This window comes from Drosophila simulans, unplaced genomic scaffold, assembly GCF_016746395.2.
Source record: "Drosophila simulans strain w501 unplaced genomic scaffold, Prin_Dsim_3.1 Segkk87_quiver_pilon, whole genome shotgun sequence".
Taxonomy (NCBI): Eukaryota; Metazoa; Arthropoda; class Insecta; order Diptera; family Drosophilidae; genus Drosophila; species Drosophila simulans.
Window position 1 is genome coordinate 917118 of NW_025416883.1, and position 27143 is coordinate 944260.

A 27143-nucleotide genomic window follows, 5' to 3' on the forward strand; every position below is an offset into this window, starting at 1 on the left:
ATGTGAGACTGTGAAAACATCTCGTTCATGCTGCTTGTTTCTTTTATTACGCGCATGTATCCCGAAAGATTTGCCGAGTGGGTCACGAACGCGAGCTCCTCCCACACCAGGACCTCTCCATCTATGATGGGAATGTACCTTGCTTGTGAATAGTTAGTGATGTGCGCTGACACCAATGACAGTGAGAGGAGGACGAAAATTCTGCGCCTGTGGAAATGTATTTTTTAGTCGCTTTTTCTTGTTCGCTGAGGTTTATCCCATCACCAATTAATTTTATCCTAAAACTAAAACATCGTGTCATTGGCAATGGACATAATGTCTATTAAATGGAAGTTTGCTGCTGATAATATGTAGTAAGAATATAAAGTTTAAAATCAAGCGAGAGATTCATTTTAGGTTGTCTTTGTGGACCACCCTCCCTTCAATGAGAACCGTGATCCCCAGGTCTGCTTGTATGGCTTTTTCCTCACACAAGGGAGTGAGTTTATTGCCAAGCCTTCTATTAGTTTTGACCAAAACTTTTTCGCCCACTTCGAAGACTCTGTTTTGTCGAGATGCATTCTCTCTAGACCTTAGCGCATCTTGGGCACTCTTAATTTTGTCAGCAATCCGTTCTTGTGTGTCGTCCGTGTATTCTTGTATTGCGTCGACTGGCCACTTATCGATGACCGAATGGATTGATTTGATATATCTGATAGTGACTAACAAGATTATTCCCACAGTATCACTTATGCCCTTGTCAATTTTTAGGTACCTGGCGAGCTCTAGAAGAGTGCTGTGAAAACGTTCCACTTGCCCGTTTGAGACACTGTGAAGGGGTGGCGCATTCGTGATGCTGACGCCAAACAGGTTGTCTAGCATGGCCGTGATCGTGTGCGATTTTAACGATGGCTCGTTGTCGCAGTAAATTACCTTGGCCTTTGGGAAGAAATTCATGATCTGTAACATGGCCGGTTTCAAATCCTCAATTGTTCTTGACGGCACGTGCTGTACGACGTCGAATTTCGAAAATTTGTCAATACAAGTGAGAAAATATTTTTTGTCCGTTGAGAAAATGTCTATGTGTAGTATTTCTCCTACATGAGAAGGAATCGGTGACTCGCCAATCTCTTGTTTTTTCGGAAACCTATCATATTTAGCTTTCGCGCATGTTTTGCAGTTTTGGACAATTTTATTGGCTAGTTTGGCCATTTTTGGGAAGTAGTACTCTGTGAGAACCTGTTTTACATTTTCTTGGGCTGACCGGTGAGCCCTATTGTGTTCTGCTAATATGATTTCCCTTCTTTCCTCGACCCCAAAAATGTCTGTAAGACGGTTTTTGCTGTGCCAGAATTTTGTAGTCGGGAATATCCACACTAAGGGCGTTTACGCCCTTGGGGACAATTACGTCCGCAAGGTCATTGAGTAATGACTCCTTGTCGGTGAAGTTGATTGCGTGTCGTTTCTTATTTTTGAAGAGAACGAAAGAGCGATTTACCGGAAAGCGGGCCTCTTCTAGAACTAGTTGGTTCTGGAAGCAGTTTAGGGGCTTATCCGTTGATTCTATGGTGTGGGTGAGGGAAATCTCGTCCTGTTCTTCTATGGCATTAATTTGCTGCCTAGATAGGGCCTCAGCGACTAAATTTTCTTTTCCCGGCTTATACACTACCTTCGCACCCGTATCCTCGATGCGACCCTTCCACCTTTTAATTTTCGCGTTAGGGTTAGAATCTGATACCGAGAATGCCAATGGCTGATGGTCAGTGAAGATAGTTATACCTTTCACCACATATAAATAGTGTCGCAGTTTGGCCAACGCCCAAACGATGGCTAATAATTCTCTTTCATTTGTGGCGTAGTTCATTTCCCTATCCTTCAATGTCCTCGAGATAATTGTAATAGGACGGTTCTCTTGTGAAAGCTCTGCTCCAATACCGTAGGCTTAAGCATCATCGTTAGATGGAATGGCTTCTTATAATCCGGGTAAGCATAACATCTTTGGATGCCAAAATGTTGCGCAGTTTTTCGAAGGAATTTTTTGTGCCTCATTGAATTGTACTTGGATGTATCGCGATCTATGTCTGCTTACACTTCCATTTTCGCCCTTTAAGATGTCCGAAATAGGCCTTGCTATGAGGACAAAGTCCTTAATAAAGCATATGTAATAGCTCGTGAGACCTAGGAATGATCTAACCTTAAATACTGTTTTTGGTTCGGGGAACTCTTTTATGGGCCTGACCTTTTCTGGGTCGGTAATGGTGCCATCACTGGTGACTATAAAGCCAAGAAAGTTTACGCTTTTTTTAAAAAAAAACTTGACTTTTTTACTGAGACTCTCTTATTTGCATCGCTTATGGTTTTTAAAACTCTGAGAAGATTAGTACATCATCGACGTAGACATAGCAAGTCTTGCCGATTTGTTCTCTGAGAATGTCATCAATGGCTCTCTGGAAGATGCTGGCAGCATTTCTCAAGCCAAAGGGAAGGAAGTCTCTTGAATTCGTACTTCCCTCCGTTTACGGAGAAGGAATTTTTTTCGCGGTCATTTTCCGCTAAGACGATCTGGTGATACCCGGACTTAAGGTCCAGTGTCGTAAAGAATTTGGCCTTGCCCAAGTTGCCCAGTATCATAGAGATATCTGGCATCGGGTATTTGTCCGGAATAGTCCTTTCGTTTAGCTTACGAAAGTCTATGACTAATCTATGGCCTCGTCGGTTCCTTTTTTATCAACCACCCATATTGGGTTGTTATAAGGAGACAGCGACTTCTGAATTATACCATTTTTTCGTTACCCCACTTGAGTTGGGCGGAAGATCGGCCTTGATTATCCCGTCGAATATTGTAAAATGTGGTAGAATGAAAAAAGTCACTTTCAAATTTAAAATCCAGACGAAGCTTTTTTTTTACAGTGGTGGCGCCATGAATTGAGTGTACTTCGAAAGGAGAGTCCACCGGGCGGATACACTTTAGCTCTTTGCGAGGTCGGATGAAATTTTTTGACGCGCCGGTGTCTAGAAGAAAATTCATTGGTACCCCTGCTATTCTTCGTCTGATGACGGGTAACAGGGATTTTCCCTTGAAAAATTGACGTAGTCAGAATCATACTCGGCATCGTCGTCTATTTTCGATTCCGCTTTGGAAGCGGCGGCGGCGTATGCTCTTGGGTGGTCGTGGGTGGTGGTTTTTACCACTAGTTAAGCGCCAATTATTCAAAGATTGATCGCACCGTCTTGCGATGCTGTTGTCGTCCGGAATCCTCCAGAGGTGAAGGGCTTCCTTCGCTGGCTATGTTTCATACACTGAGCCAACTGTTCTAGTCCGTTGGCTTGTGTTAACTTATATACTAGATCGCAAAGACCTATGCTGCGAGAAGTAAATAGGAAATAAATAGTGTCTTAAATACTACTTTTGAGTAAATAGTAAATACTACTTTGGGTTGAAATTCTCGAAGTGCTGTGTTTGCCTTCTCTTGAGAGGGTCAGTTCTTTGCTGAGTCGTGCTCTTATTACCCAGTCCGGAGGAGTAGGGGTTTCCCGTTCAAGTGTCATGTAAACATTTCTTCGCTGGTGGCAACGGCCGTTCGCTGAGCGGTCGTTGTGTGGCCTAATAAAATCAGTTGTTTATATTTTGGTTATTCTGTACAACTTCTAGGGTAACCCGGGTGGCTTAGGTGGAGGGTCTGTGTGCCGGTAGGAACCGGTAACTCCTCCCCCCCTGGATTCAAGTGACGGCCACAACGAAGGCAACCTTTCTTCTCCTTATCTTGATGAGACATATTGTTGTCACCACGTCAACCAATAGTTATCCGTATAGTGCTCCGAGATTTGTCGTCGTAAATTTTTTTCAATAAATGATTAAATTGGAAGCGTGGATGGATCTTAAGTTCAGCTTACGCAGGTTGGTGTCTTCTGTGTTCTCGGTAAAATTTATATTTTTTTGTAATTGAGATGTGAGCGTCTATCTTCTCCTCGTAGTGCGATAACTCCTTGTTGTATGGAATTTGGTATATCAGTACCTTGCAGTTTTCGAATGTTACTAATGCGGATCCTCTTATGGAAATTTAAGTGGTACAATTCGATTCAACGGTAGTGTTCTGTGTGTTTAATATTAAAATGTGTGCTGGTTCTACTTCTTTTATAATTTCTTGATTACCAATGTCTTTGGTTTTACAATTTGCAGTTTCCATCGAAAGTATGTTATTGAGACATTCAGTTTTAACATTATCTCTGACTGATATTGCGTTCTCGCAGATGTAGTATTTGTGTATTTTGTTACATTTTTCGGAAATTTAATTTATTTAGTTAAAAACTTAGATTCATTTATGGGTAATGGGACAATGTGTGTGAACTTATAGTAATTTTGCTTGAATGTAGGTATTCTTATTCTAAAGTTTATTTAAATTCCAGTCATGAAAGTATCTAATTCTAACATTTGAAATATGTGTTCGTCTGACACTTCCCGTAATTCCGGGTCGATTAATTCATGTCTGATTATGTTTACCTCCTCCTCAGATACAATAAAAGTGGGTACTATTTTTAGTTTGGCTAGTAACACAATTTCTTCAACATTTTTTAAATAGTTTGACAAAACATCCAAGCTCATGTTAATTTTAAATACATATTGCAGTGTGTGTAACAGATTGTGTTCCGAGTTAACCGTTTTGAACAATCTACTTTTATAAGTGTTCAGAAAATTATTAATTCCTTATTAATTTGCTCCGTTATGTTGTCGAATCTCGCTTGAAGTTGTTATTAATTACCTCTTGCTTGTTTACACTTAGTGTAAGGTCTTTTTGATTTTCTGAAATTGTCTCCAAACTATCTTGAATCTTGCGTCCGTCCGTGTCATCTAAGTTCCCTGTCACTATTTTAATTACGTTTCCCAATCAATTGATTAGTCCACTCTTTTGTCTCTTCTTTGGTAGTAATGTTTCAATTCTAGATTTCAGTTGTCCGACCTTTGTTGCTAAATTTTCGATTGCATATTCGAATCTAGGTTTCTTTCAAGTTTATTAATTGCTTTTTCAAAGTTGACCGTACCATCAATGAAATCCTGGAGGTTAATTATTACTCACATAAATTATGTGAGTAAGGAATTTATGGGATTGAATGACCCTTGATTGTCCCAGATTGATCTTTAGTAAAGGCGTTTCATTTCCTAAATGCTTGACTTTTAAGTCTTGGGCTGCGATGGAAGTGAATCTGGAAAATCAATATTTTATTTGTTTAATTTATAATCTTATTTTTGATCTTGGCTTTGTGTAATTTTTGATTCCTGGCTGAAATTAGTGTGATTTTATTGTCCTTAAGCATTCTGTGCCTAGAAAAACGAGATGTGAGCTTATTCCTCCTATTTTCTTTTCTGAATTCTCAATTCTCGGATACGGCGTATTCTGAAATTCGTTTAGTCTTTGTAAGTAATCGTGTTCCGTATTAAAAGTGACTTCCTTATTGAACACGTGAGTTCTTCCCGAAAATAATTCGAATGGTGTATACTTCGTCGCTGAGTGTATGGCGTTATTGTAAGTGATTAAAGTTTCATATAATATTTCCTCGTGGTCACAGTCCAACTTTTCAGCCTTCCCGTTTTCGAAAATTATCCTGTAAGTTTCAGTGAGCGATGAATGCAATCTTTTCACTGGCGAATTACTAGACGATTGTTGGAACGACGTCACGTGTGTACCAAAATTATATTGGTTACAGAAATCGGTAAACATTTTCCCAGAAAATTCCGTGCTGATCAAAAACCAGCTTTGTTGGTATACCTACAATACAATACAATTTTTTTAAGGATTTTACCACTTATACAACTCCTAGCTGGAATTGTATAGGCACTTGCAAATTTGGAGAATTTATCGATAAGCGTAAGGACGGTCTGTCCGTTTATGGTATAAATATCCATATGAACAATTTGCAATGCTACGCCCGGGGTCTCGGTCTTTTTAAACTCAGGCCTGGGTGGTCTTCTATAATACTTTAGCGTTTGGCACATATCGCATCGTTTTGGGTAATCCTTTGTTTTATGTATGGAATGTAAAGAGTTTTCTTCAGGTGGTTTAACGTTTCTTCAATTCCCCAATGGTTACTTTTTAAATGGTATTCATTGATAGCCTTTATTAATTCAAAAATTAGGTCGTGAGCGAAAATAGCGTGTAACCTCATAGGTGTTAAGATTCCTTTCAAGGTCTCAGTTATTGTGTGAAGGTCGTATCTGATTTTAGTTATCGAGCCTGTTCTTGAACAATATGTTATTTCTCGTCTTGTTTTCATTACCCTGCCCGAATATGTATTGTGATTTCAATTCATTTAATGGTCTATCAGCTGTTCTTATTAGTAATTCGTTAGATGTTAGACTATGTTTTGATATGGAATTGGTTTCAATTCTTACGCGACTCAACGCATCAGCTACTACATTCTGTGGGCCTTTTTTATACTCTACTTCGTAATTATATTCCAACAGTTGGAGTTTCCATCGAACCAATTTTGAATTTGGTTCTTTCAAATTCATTAGCCAGGTTAAAGGTCTGTGGTCCGTGATGATTTTAAATTTTTGACCAAAAAGATACGGGCGGAAGTATTTCGTAGCGCAAATGTTTGCTAGCATTTCTTTCTCTACCGTGGAGTAACTTTCCTCCCGTGGATTTAATACATACCTACTTGCAAATATAACCGGCCTATCCGAATATAGTGTTCCTTGTGACAATACTGCTCCTATTGCCACATTACTCGCATCTGTTGTTAATATTTTTTTTTTCCTTATTTATTGAATGTTCCCTTTTACTTAAGAGACTAACAATAAGTTTTCAAATCTTATTCTAAACTAACTAAATATCATTTTATAAAATGATTCGTGCTGTGTGGCCTAACAAATTTAACGCTGGGCTGATTTGTCGTTCGGGTTCGGCTTTGGCTGCATACTCGAATAAGTTTTCTTGCAAGAGGATTTGAGAGAGAGATTTGGATGTGAGGCTAGTTTTTTAATGTATTTTACTTTCTTCTCTGATTGTTGCAATGACAAGATTTATTTGTAAGTCTCTGTGTATATTCTCGTTCCGAAGATACCATGGAGCTCCAGTAATGATTCTCTGTCGATGTTGCTTCTCGATGCGTTGCCCCATAGCTCGGAGCCATAGGTCCATATGGGTTTTAAACCGGAGTTATATAAGAGGACTTTGTACTCCAAGCGTAGGTGAGAGCGAACGTTTATAAGCCAGTGTAGATCCCTTGCTTTTAGTCTGAGGGGCGTCGTCTTGGCTTCTATGTGTTTCCGCCAGGTGAGCCGCTTGTCCAGATGAATACCCAAGTATGTAAGTACGGGCGGGTTTGTTTGTTAAGGGTAAATGTTACCTGTTTGCACTTTTCTTCGTTTACTCGTATGCGCCAATTTGCAAGCCATTGCACAAGTTAGATGGCGTGCTAGTTGCATCGTAGCTTTTACTGATCATCTGGATCGACTTAGTATTGCAGTGTCATCAGCGTCATCGTTAGCTGGTACTTTGTTGGGACTGAACTGCATCTAACAGCGAACACTCTTTTATATAGGTAAGACTTTAGAAACTTATGTATGTTTTGAGGCAGCAGTTTGATTATTTTAAACATAAGTCCATCCAGCCATACTCTATCGAATGCTTTTGCAACGTCTAAGAATAGAGCTGTGCAATATTCACGGTGTTCAAAGGCAGTGCGGATTTCTGTTGTGATGCGGTTAACCTGTTCAATGGCTCCATGTTTTGCCCGAAACCCAAATTGGTGCGATGGGAGTGTTTTGTGTGTTTTGAGGTAGGGGCTGATGCGTAGCAGCAACACTTTTTCAAATAACTTGGATAGACAAGTAAGTAAGCTTATTGGCCTGTATGATGATGGCTGTGTCTTTCCCAGGCTTAGGGATCATAATTATAATTGACTTCTTCCACTTTTGAGGGAAGTATCCAATTTTAGTAATTGCGTTGAAGAGCAAGCAGATTCGTAGTACTGCACACATTGGGAGCTCGATCATAATTTTCGGGGTTATTAAGTCGTAGCCAGACGATTTTCCAGTCTTCAGTTGCTCTTTAATGACTTTCGTTATCTCGCTTGGCCGAAATTCTACAGTCAGATGCAGTTAAAGGCGGGAGAGTAAATGAGTTAGTGGCTGGGTTTGGTTGAAGTACTTTTTTAAGATGATCAGCGAAGACTCTTGCTCTGTCCGCGAGACCAGTTTCCTGTAGAGCTACGGAGAGGTACAACCGTTTTTGTTGGTGCCTGTAGGTGCCTGTGGGAGTGAAGCGTCCGCTTCTTCTTTCTTAAGCGCTTTGGTAAGTCTGCGAGAAGCTGCTTTTAATTTACTCTTTGCGCCAGGTGATCTGTGCTCCTGCCACTCCCTTCGATGTCGTCGTTTTTCAAGTACTGCATGCATGGTTGTCTTGCGGAGTTGACGCTTTTGCTGCTGTGACAAGTATTGATTTTATATCACCAGCAAATTGATCAATGTCTTGCTCAGTTTCCAGGGGGCTAGAAAAGCCGGTATGGGAACAAACATATGTTTTGTACCTCGCCCAGTACATTTGCTATTGCTTGTAAGCCTACACGGTCGCTCGATGTGTTGTAGCTGGTATTTCTGTCGGCTAAGAACTGAGCAAGTTCTAGCTTGTTCCGCGAAACGCCATTGACGTTCCAGGTAGCTATTATTAAGGGAGTCATTATCCTGTTTTAGAAGAAACGAGCATTTGAATAAGGATGTTCTGGTTCCTCAAAAACTCTTGCATAGTTTCTTGCTGGTCATTAAGTCTTTCATGGTTTGCTGCATCGAGAGCATAATCGCTTCAACGCCAATAGGCTGCTGTTCCATGTTCTGTGTGTTTATTTGGTGAATTTTATGCTGGACGTTGGAGGTGACTGCTGTCGGTTCTTGGATCCCTGATTTTAGTACACTGGCAAAGGAAGAATTTGGCATTGTTCGGTCGCTGGCAGACGAAGGGATGTTAGATGTAGTCGGTTCCATTGCTTTGTGAGCTGTTGATGTGATACGATCTCGAGCTGAATCCACTCGTTTGCTTAGGCGACTCTTGAGTTCCTTGTAAACAATGCGTCCTCGCCAGTTGGCTGTGTGTTTTTCGCCACAGTTGCTGCATAACTTAATTGAACTGTCGTTTTTATTCTTAGGACAGCTTACAGTACTGTGGGCATCGCTGCAAACGACGCAGATGGATTTTAGGGTGCAGTACGCTTTGGTGTGACCATATTCTTGGCAGTTGGTGCACTGCACAGGTTGCCTTCGCTTGTGAGGCTCTTCTACGGTTATTCTTCTGTGCAGTAGATACTGTAGCTTATATATAGGATGTACTTAATTTTTGTTGTTTTTCTGACTCGACGGCTCCAGTTCGACTTTAAAGAGTGGCTGCGGCTCTTTGTTCCTGTTGAGAATGTTGATCACCGTTTTGGCGTTGAAGTTCTTCTCCTTTAGTGCCGCGATAATTTCGGATGATGTCACTGATGACTCTATTCCTTTAATGACAACCTGCAATCCTTTGGCACTTTTCAGCTGGTAGGTAATTCTTCCCAGCTTCGTCCAGAAACTTGGTCACTGATCGAACAAAAATTCGAGAGAGCCTGGAGCCACCTCTAAAGCCACGGCGAAAATATCGTGTGCCAAAAATTCGTATGGCGTTACGCATCTTGTTATTCTAGTGTCTTTGGTTCAAGAGTGGCTTGACCCAAAGATTATTAAGCACACTTCTTCGGAGTACACTTCACCTATCGTACGTGTGGCGAAAAATAATGGAAAGAAAAGTTTGTGCTGCGACTATCACAACCAATTTGTCGGATTGCTTTAAAAATTTTGTATCTGCCGATCATAGCAACATTTAAGGATTTGCTACAATCGACAACTGATTAAGTCCTGATGAAGTCCTTTTGATCACTTCCCGAATGCTGCGGGTCATGCCTTTTATGCAGGCAATTACCAGCGGATATTTTGTGCCTTGGAACAACTATAACAGCTTATGACTATTATTACCTGACAGCTTTTGTGTTGAGAGCAGACATTATAGATTGTTTTTTTTTGTATTCTTTAAAAAATCAAAGCTTATTTCGGGAAAGAGTGAAAGTGTTTGGAATATATCCTAGTGGATCCTTATTTTAATTTATTTTTAGAGAATGCTATAGTCGAGTTACCCGCCTATCACATATCCGTTAGTGTGAATTCGAAATTTCATAATATATCTGGGATATCGACAGATACTTAAAAAATTTTCAAAGGTGTGGACGTGACCGGTTTGGTCGTTTTGTAGGTGAAAGGAGGGGCGTGAATATGAATGAAAAATAAAACGATGGAAAATCTAAACAGTTTTCAAAAGTGTGGACGTGGCGGTTTTGGGCGGCTAAATGCGTTAGATTAGTCTTGGCAAAAAGTTGTTGGCAAACCGATAGAAACTTACAAGACTAATAAAATTATGAAAAAATAGCCAGCAATTTTTTAAAAATGAAATTTACAAGACTAATATCAATTCGTGGCATTTTTTTGCGGTTCTTTAAAGCCAGCTATTAAAAATCTTATTAGCTCAACAAGCTCTTAGAAAAGGTTTTTTAGTTTAAGTAGTTTTGTTTCCAAGAGAGTGTAGCGCCTTCACTATTTGGGCCATATAGGCCTTTGGAAAGCAGGCGTAGAATGTTATGTTTTATGTGTTCTATGTGCTTACGTGCATCAACTCCAGAGCGATCTGCTTATTACTGAGAATTCGACAGATTTGCTGACCCTGAAGGCAGGTCATTTATTTGTAAGACAAAGTAAAGCAACTAGCAGTGGTAAACTCAGAAAGCTTGTGCATTCGGATCTTCGCCGACAACCCAAATCCAATAAGACCAAGGATGCTATGGTGGGCCGCACGATGTGTCGTCCGTTACTGTTCAAATTTCGTCCCAGTCATGGCCAAGTACTTATCTATCCTACTGCTGTCCGCGGCACTTGTTGGAGCTGCCAAGCCGACCATCAGCTGCAGTACACCAGGGCAGTCCCCACCGTAGTTAATAAGGATATTGTGAAGCTGTCGCTGTCCCAGTATTTGGGAAAGTATGTGGTGGTACTCTTCTACCCACTTGACTTCACCCCAAGAAAGGGTTCATTCGGCCCCATTGATTCTTTTAATTAAAAGGCTTTTTGTTCTAGTATGATATTTAAAACAATTAACTTACCCGTCGTATAAAACCGTAGATCGATCCTTTGAGTGCGTAAAATACAAAACTTATGAGGACACGTTGAATTTGGTTTTTTATAGTGCACAGCTTAATATAAAATAACAATTTGTAATAAATATTTACTTAATCACATGATATATATAACCATTCTTAACATAAACTAATTGTAAACTATTTTATTAATGTGTTTAAAAACGTGCAAAAATAATTACAACTTACAGGTATTTATACTGTGCTTGTTTCTATTACTACATTTTTTACTTCATTATTTAATCTCTTATTTCGTGGAAGTGGACTGGGTCGGCTACCTAATTTATCATTGCCAAGGGTAAATACATCACATATAAAATTATTGTTTTGAAATGAATTCCAAAATAAATATTTTTTAAGATTATTAACAAATTGTTGAATACAAAAGCTGTTGTGATTGTGGAATTTCAAACGTATAACAACAAGGCAAACTAATATTAGTATTGACAGCAGTAAAATGATGAAAATATACTTTAATTTGTCACTTTGTGTATTAACAGAATTATGTGTCGTGTTCGCAGGCATTCCATTAGATTTTGTAGGTGGTGCGCTAATAGGACCTAGATATGGGTGCAAATATTCTGTAGTTAAGGCAATATCAGAGCACGAACGAAATTCTTCTTGTGGACCACATCCAATAGCTCCTATACCATTGCTACACATACCCCAATTATTGCCTGCAACATAACGCCATTGCAGAACACAGTGTTCACATGTAAAATCTGCAATGTTATTGAAATAGTTAATTTGATTATATTAACACATTTTTTAAGAATTACGTTTAAATATCTTGCTGTCGACTATAGCAGTCTCCTTTGTTATACCCGTTACTCGTGGAGTGAAAGGGTATACTAGATTCGTGTAAAAGTATGTAACAGACAGAAGGAAGCGTATATATTATTGATCAGGAGCAATAGTCCAGTCGATCTGACCATATCCTTCTGTTCGTCCGTTTGTATGAACGCCTTGATCTCACGAACTTTAAAGGCCAGAAGGTTTATATTAGGCACACAGATTCTAGAGACATAGACGCAACGCAAGTTTGTTGATCCATACTGCCACGCCCACTCTAACGCCCACAAGCCGCCCAGAACCGCCCAGAACTAAAAATGTATAGATTTTTCTTCGTTTTATTGTTTGTCTTGCCAACTGTATCGGTATACCAAAAACACTGTGCCCACGCCCCTCCTTTCACCTTTTGATATCAAATCAGAAAAGTTATGAATTTGCGTTAGCATTCCCACTAGCTGAGTAACGGGTATCTGATAGTCCGGGAACTCGACTATAGCAATCTCTCTTGTTTTTTATTTTAATATAAAGAATATGTTACTTTATATGCCATGTTTATATTTGAATATGAATTAATTTATATAGATAAAATTTATTTCATATAATATTGATATTCTTTATTTTATGGTAAAATCTACTTAGACAGATTATAATTGCAGGTTTTTCTACCAAAGTAAGATTCTGATCTAGTGTTAAAATATATTCACCTGGTAACTGTGCCAAAATTTCATATATGCAACTTCCGTTCCGAGGATAAAATCGGTTATCTAGATCTGATTTATTTGGCTGAGAAGGAGATCCATTAAGAATTGACAATACATTTTTATCCAAGCATGACTGCTTAGCATTTGGATTTGGGCATATTCGAAACTCAAAATATCTGGAAATATAAATATGTATATACTGATTTTAAGCAACACAAAAAAATTAGTTACCCCATATGACTAGCTGTCAATTCTACACGAATCGTCATTTGAGATCCAGGCAAATAGCTCCGCACAATTAAGCCTTTTCCCCAGTGGCCACCATATTCGTGGGGTCGTGGTTCCGGAACATCCCACGCGTCTCCACATTCTCCACATTTACCGCCGTTTCTTTGCCATTGCCGGCTAAGCCCTCCGCAGTATAGTTCATGGTCATTATAGTCTGGTGGTGTCTGAAATCCAAAACGCCAAGCTGATGCTCTACTGGGTGGTTCGACCAGTCTGCCATGGCCACTACACGACATTACAAAAATTGAAGCAGCAAAAAAGAAGGCAAAGTACCACTTCACTGCAAATACCATGTTCGTTCCCGGCATAAATGCTTTAAGTCGGGAATTCAAAATATTCATTTAAATATAAACAAAGCTGAATTATCATATAAATTTTTTTATAGTCTACGATTATTATCAAATAATAACGAGTTCATGAGTAAGTAATATAATTATAATTATTATAATTTTAATTATAATTATTAATTAAGTAATAATGGTAATATCTTATAAGTAGCTTCTAAAAAATTGCGTATTTAAATCTGCAGAAATAAATAAGATTTACGTTATGCCTATAAATGTAATGATCTTCTTTTCAGAAAGGCGTTTCTCAAAAAATGGATGGTCAGTATGAATTCGTGTTTGTACCTTTCGTAAAACAACAGTTTTTTTATGTTATGTTTGGTGCTTTTACGGGATATTAAGTAACTTAGATTATGGATTCTGGAGAGTAAAATTACTCAAAGAATTCAAAATATAAAAGAATCTGTGGAAGTGGCACAGACAAACGTGAAAATTTAGGGTAAATGGAAGAATGTTTTTAAAGCTATTTATGTAGACTTATGGATATGTAACCCAAGCCGTTTCCAACTTCCTGGAAAAAGACATAAAAATATAACTCATTAAAAGTAGGTATGCCTTCCGAGGAGAAGAGTTTTCATAGAGTACAGATTTGAATGGTGCTTAACAGACTTAGTCAAAGCTGATCTAGGAGAATAGAATAGCTTCGTCCGTTGTAAAATATTTAGTTTAATCACGAAGCCCGACAGTTGCCAATTTTATTTAACAAGTTCTATTTGGAGCTTTGCAATATTTAAGCTTTTATACTGTAAATGGGATACTTTTCTCAGGGATCCTCCGTAACTACTTTGGATTTGTTAATCACCAATAAAACTATTAAGTCAAAGCATTCTCTACGTGATCTACAACATAAACAAGAGAGAACGCTATAGTTCAGCTCCTCCACTATCAGATACTTCTGTCGAGGCTAGTGGGATTGCTAAAAAGAAATTAGACGCGCTAATTTAGTGATAAACTGCTAAACATATCTAAATTTTTAGAGAATTGAAAGCCGTTGCATTTTAAGCCGGTGTATTTTGAGTTAATCCTTTATTTGGGGTCTCTCATTACAGAATATGTCTTCACTTAATTCAAATTCAAACTAAGAAAGGTTTTCGTTTAACACCAGAATGCATCGTTTTTAACTTTTATCGTTCATCAACGTTCATCTCAAATTGGTAAAAGTTAAATATTGGTGGATTTTATATATATATTTGTTTATAATATTGTTTATTCTTTACTAGGTACTTTTTTCGATATTTATCATTAAAGAATGACTTACGTGAAGGTCGTTGTTAAGCTAAATAATGTTTGTTTGTATACTTCATGTTAACACGGTTCGTTAGGCTTAAACTAAAATTTGTGCTACTTTTTGTTATTTTCTATTCCATAAAATGGGGTGAGCTTGAACTGGCTCTGCTCAATTCGCGACTACGTGTATATATATAAATTATTGTATATTTAACAGCTCTCACTTACTTGAGATGTACCTATACATACAGTATTAATAATAAGGCTCGTTTTAAAAGTCACTCAGATCTTAAAACATATGTTGACTTAATTTTGAGTTTTAAGTCACTGCAAGGAGCGGATTCCCTCTTTTTCCCTTTTTATATACAATGTTTTTTCTTCTGCTATATATTTTATGGGAGACCAGTATTTAAAATTTGTTTTTAATTGTTCAAAAATTGTTTAACTGATCTGGATTAAACTTTTTGAAGACATTACACACATTAAGCCGACATTACGATTTTTAGTTTGATGTGATGTTTACTTGGCAAATAATTGTCCTTAATGTTTTATGAATGTTCATATTGGCAAAGATAAGGACAGAATTGGTATATTAGTTTGATAAGAATCATTACAGACTCGATCTAGTCATGTGAGTCAAGATCTTTAAACTAATAAGCTAGAAATAACAAAAGCTAAAATTTTATCGTGCACTATGTCTATGTCTAATCGTCACACCGACTCTTACGTTTTGTGCAAATCCATAGAAATTTATTATATTAAAATAATATGAAAAATATCAAAACATACTACATAGATCCGTTGAAAAGTATTAAACAGGCAGAAGGAAGCGTTTACAGCTATATGAAGGATATTTATGTACATATGTAGGAATCGGAACCAAGCTCGAAGAGCAAATAGGCCGTGAGACGCGGAGTGGTCTTCGGTTCTAATAACGCCACAAGAGAGCATAAGAGAGAGAGAGAGAGATGAATAAAATTAATGGGCAGTCGGTGCCGAGATCTCAAGCGTAACACATGAACCACACATTGTTGTAAACTCTTTAAAGTCTAACCACACGTTATGCTAAATGTTAATAATAATATATTAAACAATTATAATAACACAACGTCGCCGTAGGAGTTTTATGCCATTAAACGGAACCTTGGGCCACAATTTTGGGGCTCAACCAGGTTATTTGCAAAAATCAGTCATCAAACAAGGTTGTGTGTAAAAAGTATGTAAGCCTTTGTGCTATGCAGTGGTGTTGGCAGTAATTAAAGAAATTATAAAACTCTGGTGCAAAATTTGCAAAGAAAACGATTTGTGTGGGATCGAGAAGGCAAATTTGCGAATTGCATGATATTGTGAAATTGTCTTGCTGCAACGTGATGGAATGACAGAGAAACCGACTCTAAGAGAATTGATGTGAGCAACCTAGAAGGCGATTGATCAGCGAGAGTACCAAATCGGAGAGCAGCGTAACGACTTTGTGGTGGACGTCAAAAATCTAGAGACAGGATTGTGGACGTAGTCAACTGGACAAGGTGCACGGCGTTAATCAGTTTTGGTGGATGGCGGATAGCAGAAGTTGTGCATCAGCAGAGAACTTCAAGTGGCTAGTAAAAGCAAGTAAAGGAAGCGGAGCGATAACAATGCGGTAGCGATCTACAAGAATGTTGGGAATGTTGTCACTAGTCTACAAGAGGATCTGAAGAGGTGGCGCTTGGATATGCAAAGTGGCAGCTAAGATAGAGAAGGCCAAGGTAGAGCAGTATTGGTAACGCGCTGTGTAGGGAAAGAGAAGGAGAAGAACGAGCTACAAATATATCTGCAGAAGTATTGGTGACGCCGAGTAGCTGGAAAAAAGAAAGATCTGGAAAAAAACGAACTCGTCATATAGGGAGAAGTATTGGTGAGACAGCGAGACCGAATTTGTATGTGTGAGTTGGCGAGACACTCAGATAGTTGCAAAATTGGCAACTGGCAGCAAACTTAACGAGTGGCGGTAGGCGATTGCCAGCGAAAGACGCCACAAAAAGAAGACAGAACTGAATGATACCATGTTAACGGAAGTTCAATTTTAAGTAGTGTTAAGAGTTGCAGTATTTTAAATTAACATTTCTTGGAGTTAAACTGTATTATTTCATTGGCCAAGTGGCATTTTTGATTTAAACTGTTATGTTTGATACCTTACATTACCTGGATATTTAATATAATATTCTAAAGGTATTTTCTAGAACTATAGTTAAGTTTGAAAATGAACAGGCAAGATTTAGGCACTGCCAGTTGCAGAGGTTCGAGAAAAATTAACAGAATTGGGACTTAGCAGAGATGGAAGGTGTAACGTGTAACGAAATAAAGGGATGGAAGACAAGAGTACCTGTACTTGCTGGTGTACGCTTTAGAGGCCGGCTCTAGCTCATGGCGTTGGGTGTGGTGGTCTTGTTTGTACAGATATCTTTTCGTTGCATACATTAATGATTAAGATCAAGAAGTTGAGCGTGCTTACAACAACAAAAGAGCGTAAGAAATCTAAAAATAGAATTTGCTTGCTTGTGTGAGTAAAAACAAGAGACGAGAACGCGTATACGTGTGTATAATAATTCACGCCCTGACTATTATAATTTTAAAGTTTTTTAAATTCGTTTGTTAAGATCGCCGCTCGAATTAGCTACCCTTTACATATTTATATTTATGTTGATAATTAATTATGTGTAATATATACATATTATATACATTTATTTGTCCACTTGTCCACAATACATTTTTTTAGACACATTTGTTTTTTTATTATTTTTTAAAATATTTAAAAAACTTTAATGTGTATTTTACAAATATTAAAAAAAAGATCAGAATGTGCCTTTAGTTTTCCGAAGTCTTAAAAATTTAAGTAATAAACATTTATAAAATAAATAAAAATATGAAAACAGTTTGTTGCACAAGTCATATCTTGAGGCACGAAGTGCGGACACAAGCACTCAACAATCCTTGCCTTATTTATTTTTCTCACGTCGCAAGCTGAATACTCTAATGACAAACATTCTAATATAAAGTCATTTGTGAAATTTATTTTGGTATATTATGTACATAGATTCGGTTATTACTATTTCTAAGCTATACTTAAATAATAATAACGTTAAGGCAATGCAAAACAAGAATTTTTCGCATGGTGCCAATTGATGAAAAATAATATAGATTTAAAGTCTAAGAACTTCTAAGGTGAAGGGCATATTTTGTCAAATTTACAATGCATGACCATACGTGTGCACACATACAGTTGTCTACGTAGAAATGAGCTGTTCACTCCGCTCTCTCGCTCTCGAACAAAAATTCGAGAGAGCCTGGAGCCACCTCTAAAGCTACGGCGAAAATATCGTGTGCCAAAAATTCGTATGGCGTTATGCATCTTGTTATTCTAGTGTCTTTGGTTCAAGAGTGGCTTGACCCAAAGATTATTAAGCACACTTCTTCGGAGTACACTTCACCTATCGTACGTGTGGCGAAAAATAATGGAAAGAAAAGTTTGTGCTGCGACTATCACAACGAATTTATCGGATTGCTTTAAAAATTTTGTATCTGCCGATCATAGCAACATTTAAGGATTTGCTACAATCGACAACTGATTAAGTCCTGATGAAGTCCTTTTGATCACTTCCCGAATGCTGCGGGTCATGCCTTTTATGCAGGCAATTACCAGCGGATATTTTGTGCCTTGGAACAACTATAACAGCTTATGACTATTATTACCTGACAGCTTTTGTGTTGAGAGCAGACATTATAGATTGTTTTTTTTTTGTATTCTTTAAAAAATCAAAGCTTATTTCGGGAAAGAGTGAAAGTGTTTGGAATATATCCTAGTGGATCCTTATTTTAATTTATTTTTAGAGAATGTTATAGTCGAGTTACCCGCCTATCACATATCCGTTAGTGTGAATTCGAAATTTCATAATATATCTGGGATATCGACAGATACTTAAAAAATTTTCAAAGGTGTGGACGTGACCGGTTTGGTCGTTTTGTAGGTGAAAGGAGGGGCGTGAATATGAATGAAAAATAAAACGATGGAAAATCTAAACAGTTTTCAAAAGTGTGGACGTGGCGGTTTTGGGCGGCTAAATGCGTTAGATTAGTCTTGGCAAAAAGTTGTTGGCAAACCGATAGAAACTTACAAGACTAATAAAATTATGAAAAAATAGCCAGCAATTTTTTAAAAATGAAATTTACAAGACTAATATCAATTCGTGGCATTTTTTTGCGGTTCTTTAAAGCCAGCTATTAAAAATCTTATTAGCTCAACAAGCTCTTAGAAAAGGTTTTTTAGTTTAAGTAGTTTTGTTTCCAAGAGAGTGTAGCGCCTTCACTATTTGGGCCATATAGGCCTTTGGAAAGCAGGCGTAGAATGTTATGTTTTATGTGTTCTATGTGCTTACGTGCATCAACTCCAGAGCGATCTGCTTATTACTGAGAATTCGACAGATTTGCTGACCCTGAAGGCAGGTCATTTATTTGTAAGACAAAGTAAAGCAACTAGCAGTGGTAAACTCAGAAAGCTTGTGCATTCGGATCTTCGCCGACAACCCAAATCCAATAAGACCAAGGATGCTATGGTGGGCCGCACGATGTGTCGTCCGTTACTGTTCAAATTTCGTCCCAGTCATGGCCAAGTACTTATCTATCCTACTGCTGTCCGCGGCACTTGTTGGAGCTGCCAAGCCGACCATCAGCTGCAGTACACCAGGGCAGTCCCCACCGTAGTTAATAAGGATATTGTGAAGCTGTCGCTGTCCCAGTATTTGGGAAAGTATGTGGTGGTACTATTCTACCCACTTGACTTCACCCCAAGAAAGGGTTCATTCGGCCCCATTGATTCTTTTAATTAAAAGGCTTTTTGTTCTAGTATGATATTTAAAACAATTAACTTACCCGTCGTATAAAACCGTAGATCGATCCTTTGAGTGCGTAAAATACAAAACTTATGAGGACACGTTGAATTTGGTTTTTTATAGTGCACAGCTTAATATAAAATAACAATTTGTAATAAATATTTACTTAATCACATGATATATATAACCATTCTTAACATAAACTAATTGTAAACTATTTTATTAATGTGTTTAAAAACGTGCAAAAATAATTACAACTTACAGGTATTTATACTGTGCTTGTTTCTATTACTACATTTTTTACTTCATTATTTAATCTCTTATTTCGTGGAAGTGGACTGGGTCGGCTACCTAATTTATCATTGCCAAGGGTAAATACATCACATATAAAATTATTGTTTTGAAATGAATTCCAAAATAAATATTTTTTAAGATTATTAACAAATTGTTGAATACAAAAGCTGTTGTGATTGTGGAATTTCAAACGTATAACAACAAGGCAAACTAATATTAGTATTGACAGCAGTAAAATGATGAAAATATACTTTAATTTGTCACTTTGTGTATTAACAGAATTATGTGTCGTGTTCGCAGGCATTCCATTAGATTTTGTAGGTGGTGCGCTAATAGGACCTAGATATGGGTGCAAATATTCTGTAGTTAAGGCAATATCAGAGCACGAACGAAATTCTTCTTGTGGACCACATCCAATAGCTCCTATACCATTGCTACACATACCCCAATTATTGCCTGCAACATAACGCCATTGCAGAACACAGTGTTCACATGTAAAATCTGCAATGTTATTGAAATAGTTAATTTGATTATATTAACACATTTTTTAAGAATTACGTTTAAATATCTTGCTGTCGACTATAGCAGTCTCCTTTGTTATACCCGTTACTCGTGGAGTGAAAGGGTATACTAGATTCGTGTAAAAGTATGTAACAGACAGAAGGAAGCGTATATATTATTGATCAGGAGCAATAGTCCAGTCGATCTGACCATATCCTTCTGTTCGTCCGTTTGTATGAACGCCTTGATCTCACGAACTTTAAAGGCCAGAAGGTTTATATTAGGCACACAGATTCTAGAGACATAGACGCAACGCAAGTTTGTTGATCCATACTGCCACGCCCACTCTAACGCCCACAAGCCGCCCAGAACCGCCCAGAACTAAAAATGTATAGATTTTTCTTCGTTTTATTGTTTGTCTTGCCAACTGTATCGGTATACCAAAAACACTGTGCCCACGCCCCTCCTTTCACCTTTTGATATCAAATCAGAAAAGTTATGAATTTGCGTTAGCATTCCCACTAGCTGAGTAACGGGTATCTGATAGTCCGGGAACTCGACTATAGCAATCTCTCTTGTTTTTTATTTTAATATAAAGAATATGTTACTTTATATGCCATGTTTATATTTGAATATGAATTAATTTATATAGATAAAATTTATTTCATATAATATTGATATTCTTTATTTTATGGTAAAATCTACTTAGACAGATTATAATTGCAGGTTTTTCTACCAAAGTAAGATTCTGATCTAGTGTTAAAATATATTCACCTGGTAACTGTGCCAAAATTTCATATATGCAACTTCCGTTCCGAGGATAAAATCGGTTATCTAGATCTGATTTATTTGGCTGAGAAGGAGATCCATTAAGAATTGACAATACATTTTTATCCAAGCATGACTGCTTAGCATTTGGATTTGGGCATATTCGAAACTCAAAATATCTGGAAATATAAATATGTATATACTGATTTTAAGCAACACAAAAAAATTAGTTACCCCATATGACTAGCTGTCAATTCTACACGAATCGTCATTTGAGATCCAGGCAAATAGCTCCGCACAATTAAGCCTTTTCCCCAGTGGCCACCATATTCGTGGGGTCGTGGTTCCGGAACATCCCACGCGTCTCCACATTCTCCACATTTACCGCCGTTTCTTTGCCATTGCCGGCTAAGCCCTCCGCAGTATAGTTCATGGTCATTATAGTCTGGTGGTGTCTGAAATCCAAAACGCCAAGCTGATGCTCTACTGGGTGGTTCGACCAGTCTGCCATGGCCACTACACGACATTACAAAAATTGAAGCAGCAAAAAAGAAGGCAAAGTACCACTTCACTGCAAATACCATGTTCGTTCCCGGCATAAATGCTTTAAGTCGGGAATTCAAAATATTCATTTAAATATAAACAAAGCTGAATTATCATATAAATTTTTTTATAGTCTACGATTATTATCAAATAATAACGAGTTCATGAGTAAGTAATATAATTATAATTATTATAATTTTAATTATAATTATTAATTAAGTAATAATGGTAATATCTTATAAGTAGCTTCTAAAAAATTGCGTATTTAAATCTGCAGAAATAAATAAGATTTACGTTATGCCTATAAATGTAATGATCTTCTTTTCAGAAAGGCGTTTCTCAAAAAATGGATGGTCAGTATGAATTCGTGTTTGTACCTTTCGTAAAACAACAGTTTTTTTATGTTATGTTTGGTGCTTTTACGGGATATTAAGTAACTTAGATTATGGATTCTGGAGAGTAAAATTACTCAAAGAATTCAAAATATAAAAGAATCTGTGGAAGTGGCACAGACAAACGTGAAAATTTAGGGTAAATGGAAGAATGTTTTTAAAGCTATTTATGTAGACTTATGGATATGTAACCCAAGCCGTTTCCAACTTCCTGGAAAAAGACATAAAAATATAACTCATTAAAAGTAGGTATGCCTTCCGAGGAGAAGAGTTTTCATAGAGTACAGATTTGAATGGTGCTTAACAGACTTAGTCAAAGCTGATCTAGGAGAATAGAATAGCTTCGTCCGTTGTAAAATATTTAGTTTAATCACGAAGCCCGACAGTTGCCAATTTTATTTAACAAGTTCTATTTGGAGCTTTGCAATATTTAAGCTTTTATACTGTAAATGGGATACTTTTCTCAGGGATCCTCCGTAACTACTTTGGATTTGTTAATCACCAATAAAACTATTAAGTCAAAGCATTCTCTACGTGATCTACAACATAAACAAGAGAGAACGCTATAGTTCAGCTCCTCCACTATCAGATACTTCTGTCGAGGCTAGTGGGATTGCTAAAAAGAAATTAGACGCGCTAATTTAGTGATAAACTGCTAAACATATCTAAATTTTTAGAGAATTGAAAGCCGTTGCATTTTAAGCCGGTGTATTTTGAGTTAATCCTTTATTTGGGGTCTCTCATTACAGAATATGTCTTCACTTAATTCAAATTCAAACTAAGAAAGGTTTTCGTTTAACACCAGAATGCATCGTTTTTAACTTTTATCGTTCATCAACGTTCATCTCAAATTGGTAAAAGTTAAATATTGGTGGATTTTATATATATATTTGTTTATAATATTGTTTATTCTTTACTAGGTACTTTTTTCGATATTTATCATTAAAGAATGACTTACGTGAAGGTCGTTGTTAAGCTAAATAATGTTTGTTTGTATACTTCATGTTAACACGGTTCGTTAGGCTTAAACTAAAATTTGTGCTACTTTTTGTTATTTTCTATTCCATAAAATGGGGTGAGCTTGAACTGGCTCTGCTCAATTCGCGACTACGTGTATATATATAAATTGTATATTTAACAGCTCTCACTTACTTGAGATGTACCTATACATACAGTATTAATAATAAGGCTCGTTTTAAAAGTCACTCAGATCTTAAAACATATGTTGACTTAATTTTGAGTTTTAAGTCACTGCAAGGAGCGGATTCCCTCTTTTTCCCTTTTTATATACAATGTTTTTTCTTCTGCTATATATTTTATGGGAGACCAGTATTTAAAATTTGTTTTTAATTGTTCAAAAATTGTTTAACTGATCTGGATTAAACTTTTTGAAGACATTACACACATTAAGCCGACATTACGATTTTTAGTTTGATGTGATGTTTACTTGGCAAATAATTGTCCTTAATGTTTTATGAATGTTCATATTGGCAAAGATAAGGACAGAATTGGTATATTAGTTTGATAAGAATCATTACAGACTCGATCTAGTCATGTGAGTCAAGATCTTTAAACTAATAAGCTAGAAATAACAAAAGCTAAAATTTTATCGTGCACTATGTCTATGTCTAATCGTCACACCGACTCTTACGTTTTGTGCAAATCCATAGAAATTTATTATATTAAAATAATATGAAAAATATCAAAACATACTACATAGATCCGTTGAAAAGTATTAAACAGGCAGAAGGAAGCGTTTACAGCTATATGAAGGATATTTATGTACATATGTAGGAATCGGAACCAAGCTCGAAGAGCAAATAGGCCGTGAGACGCGGAGTGGTCTTCGGTTCTAATAACGCCACAAGAGAGCATAAGAGAGAGAGAGAGAGATGAATAAAATTAATGGGCAGTCGGTGCCGAGATCTCAAGCGTAACACATGAACCACACATTGTTGTAAACTCTTTAAAGTCTAACCACACGTTATGCTAAATGTTAATAATAATATATTAAACAATTATAATAACACAACGTCGCCGTAGGAGTTTTATGCCATTAAACGGAACCTTGGGCCACAATTTTGGGGCTCAACCAGGTTATTTGCAAAAATCAGTCATCAAACAAGGTTGTGTGTAAAAAGTATGTAAGCCTTTGTGCTATGCAGTGGTGTTGGCAGTAATTAAAGAAATTATAAAACTCTGGTGCAAAATTTGCAAAGAAAACGATTTGTGTGGGATCGAGAAGGCAAATTTGCGAATTGCATGATATTGTGAAATTGTCTTGCTGCAACGTGATGGAATGACAGAGAAACCGACTCTAAGAGAATTGATGTGAGCAACCTAGAAGGCGATTGATCAGCGAGAGTACCAAATCGGAGAGCAGCGTAACGACTTTGTGGTGGACGTCAAAAATCTAGAGACAGGATTGTGGACGTAGTCAACTGGACAAGGTGCACGGCGTTAATCAGTTTTGGTGGATGGCGGATAGCAGAAGTTGTGCATCAGCAGAGAACTTCAAGTGGCTAGTAAAAGCAAGTAAAGGAAGCGGAGCGATAACAATGCGGTAGCGATCTACAAGAATGTTGGGAATGTTGTCACTAGTCTACAAGAGGATCTGAAGAGGTGGCGCTTGGATATGCAAAGTGGCAGCTAAGATAGAGAAGGCCAAGGTAGAGCAGTATTGGTAACGCGCTGTGTAGGGAAAGAGAAGGAGAAGAACGAGCTACAAATATATCTGCAGAAGTATTGGTGACGCCGAGTAGCTGGAAAAAAGAAAGATCTGGAAAAAAACGAACTCGTCATATAGGGAGAAGTATTGGTGAGACAGCGAGACCGAATTTGTATGTGTGAGTTGGCGAGACACTCAGATAGTTGCAAAATTGGCAACTGGCAGCAAACTTAACGAGTGGCGGTAGGCGATTGCCAGCGAAAGACGCCACAAAAAGAAGACAGAACTGAATGATACCATGTTAACGGAAGTTCAATTTTAAGTAGTGTTAAGAGTTGCAGTATTTTAAATTAACATTTCTTGGAGTTAAACTGTATTATTTCATTGGCCAAGTGGCATTTTTGATTTAAACTGTTATGTTTGATACCTTACATTACCTGGATATTTAATATAATATTCTAAAGGTATTTTCTAGAACTATAGTTAAGTTTGAAAATGAACAGGCAAGATTTAGGCACTGCCAGTTGCAGAGGTTCGAGAAAAATTAACAGAATTGGGACTTAGCAGAGATGGAAGGTGTAACGTGTAACGAAATAAAGGGATGGAAGACAAGAGTACCTGTACTTGCTGGTGTACGCTTTAGAGGCCGGCTCTAGCTCATGGCGTTGGGTGTGGTGGTCTTGTTTGTACAGATATCTTTTCGTTGCATACATTAATGATTAAGATCAAGAAGTTGAGCGTGCTTACAACAACAAAAGAGCGTAAGAAATCTAAAAATAGAATTTGCTTGCTTGTGTGAGTAAAAACAAGAGTCGAGAACGCGTATATATGTGCGTGTTGTGCTAGAAGACGATTTTCGGGACGAAATCAATTCTGATCGAAGAAACGAATTTACATATTTGGAATTTTGGCAATATGATGAAAAAAATTAAAATTAATAATTCACGCCCTGACTATTATAATTAAAACTATTAAATTTTATTATACACATGTCGGGAATATACTTGGTTTATAAGATTTAATGTTAATTACAAGTCTTTCTGTGTATTCGCTATGGAAATAAATTATGATGAAAAGGAATGAGAAGAGAGAGAGAGCGCTATATTGAGAGAGCGCGTTTATGAGAGTTTCTGTATGAGAGCGCTGTGGGGAAGGAAAGCAAAAATCCCTGCTGAGCGTGCCGCAATGGGAGGTGAGGAGGAAGAAGAAACAGGAAGATGAAAGACAGTTCGAATTGGCCTCCAAGAAGAACAGAAGTGACCATTGCGACTCGCTGCGTGACCGTGAAATAAATCATAAAATATGAAAGACGCTAACGAAAATACATCTCCAACATCAGAAGTGGGATCACCACACCTACAAAACAATTCGGAACAAAGTTTACGCGCGATAGTCGAAAGGCAAAAAAAAGTGATAGCTGAATTATTAAAAGCGTCGGTGCCTGGCGCACGTGCTGTTTCCGCGACTCTACCGACATTCAACCCCGAAGCTGCTGACGTCGACGCAGCTGCATAGTGCAAAACGGTTAATATTAATAATAACGAAAAGCAGTGGCTGCAGTTCAAGGAATTGTTCTTGGAACGCTATGAAGGCAACGAGACAACGGCTGCAGTGTTGCTGAACATGCTGAATGGAGGCCCAAATCAACATGAATGCCTTTCGGTGTACTCCAGCCGTTTGGTTACAACTTTACTGACCAAGTGGAAGGAAATGACGCACGAAGAGATTGCGGTCTTGGCACATATATCGTAAATCGACCCCAGACTTCAGCATTTGGTTTTCACAACGATCGTAAAGACACGAGCGGAGCTACAAGAACAACTCAGAGCCCACTCGTTCGTCAGAAATGCCGAATTCGCTGGAATCGAGCAAGGTCCCGAAAAGAAGAGGCACAAAATGCAAACAGCGATTAGATGCCATAGTTGTGGTAAGCTCGGACACAAGGCAATGGAGTGCCGAAAGAGAAGAGCAGAAGAAAGGAACGAGAGAAACGAGACGAGACCAGGCGATAGCAGCGGCAGATCTACAGTTACGTGTTTCAAATGTGGCAACGTTGGACATATTGCATCGGCGTGCGCGAACAGCAACAGCGAATATAACCATAGAGAGGAGAGTCGACACGTGTGCGGTAATTCAGCAGAACGGGACAGCAATATAGTTTGGTGAGAAGTTTCCATTTTTCTTTGATTCTGGTTCCGAATGCTCGTTAATAAAAGAGACTATTGGCGTAAAGCTTGCCGGCAAGAGACGCCATAATCTTGTAGTTTTGAGAGGCATAGGCGACAATGTTGTCAAGAGTAATTTGCAAATTCTGTCCACTGTAAAAATTTCTGAATTTAATCTTGAATTGTTATTTCACGTAGTTGATAATAAATGCTGTTCACACTATATACTTGTGCGTACACTTAATGAGTTCAATTCGGGTGTTTGAATCTAACTGTCTCGCTGCTGCGAGGGCTTCGCCTTTTATTCATTCTTACCGTCATTTTTTCAACATTTATTGGTTCTTCTGCCATGGGTATTAGTTTTTCGGGAGAGCTGAAACTACTGTGCACGGTTTCTGTCATAGCATTTAGTTC

At 37.7% G+C, this 27143-nt stretch overlaps 2 protein-coding genes across 5 annotated transcripts; both read right to left on the bottom strand.

Moving 5' to 3' along the window:
• Positions 1–11207: 11207 nt before the first annotated feature.
• Positions 11208–14744, bottom strand: LOC27206198. Of its 2 annotated transcripts, XM_016168977.3 has the most exons (4): positions 14565–14744; positions 12906–13275; positions 12678–12850; positions 11208–11903 (listed from the first exon to the last, which is right to left on the bottom strand). In XM_016168977.3, the coding sequence occupies exons 2-4, from the start codon at positions 13268–13270 to the stop codon at positions 11377–11379; spliced, it is 1065 nt and encodes a 354-aa protein (XP_016022832.1). In that variant the 5' UTR covers positions 13271–13275; positions 14565–14744; the 3' UTR covers positions 11208–11376. The 2 variants fall into 2 exon arrangements, with proteins under 2 accessions (XP_016022832.1, XP_039154243.2); XM_039298309.2 differs by lacking the exon at positions 14565–14744 and having other exon boundaries at positions 12906–13361.
• LOC120284217 lies at positions 13453–23031 on the bottom strand. 3 transcript variants are annotated; one of them, XM_039298312.2, is made up of 4 exons: positions 22855–23031; positions 21196–21565; positions 20968–21140; positions 19498–20193 (listed from the first exon to the last, which is right to left on the bottom strand). In XM_039298312.2, exons 2-4 carry the CDS (start codon positions 21558–21560, stop codon positions 19667–19669), a joined length of 1065 nt encoding a protein of 354 aa, XP_039154246.1. In that variant the 5' UTR covers positions 21561–21565; positions 22855–23031; the 3' UTR covers positions 19498–19666. The 3 variants fall into 3 exon arrangements, with proteins under 3 accessions (XP_044779796.1, XP_039154246.1, XP_044779795.1); XM_044923861.1 differs by lacking the exons at positions 19498–20193; positions 22855–23031 and adding an exon at positions 13453–13817 and having other exon boundaries at positions 21196–21651; XM_044923860.1 differs by lacking the exon at positions 22855–23031 and having other exon boundaries at positions 21196–21651.
• Between the last annotated feature and the right edge of the window lie 4112 nt (positions 23032–27143).

Coding starts and splice junctions, on each gene's coding strand:
- LOC27206198 (XM_039298309.2), bottom strand. CDS start 13,303: ATGAATATTTTGAATTCCCGACTTAAAGCATTTATGCCGGGAACGAAC. Junction 12,851..12,905: donor TTGACAGCTAGTCATATGGG/GTAACTAATTTT, acceptor TTATATTTCCAG/ATATTTTGAGTTTCGAATAT. Junction 11,904..12,677: donor AATTTTGGCACAGTTACCAG/GTGAATATATTT, acceptor ATAACATTGCAG/ATTTTACATGTGAACACTGT.
- LOC120284217 (XM_044923860.1), bottom strand. CDS start 21,593: ATGAATATTTTGAATTCCCGACTTAAAGCATTTATGCCGGGAACGAAC. Junction 21,141..21,195: donor TTGACAGCTAGTCATATGGG/GTAACTAATTTT, acceptor TTATATTTCCAG/ATATTTTGAGTTTCGAATAT. Junction 20,194..20,967: donor AATTTTGGCACAGTTACCAG/GTGAATATATTT, acceptor ATAACATTGCAG/ATTTTACATGTGAACACTGT.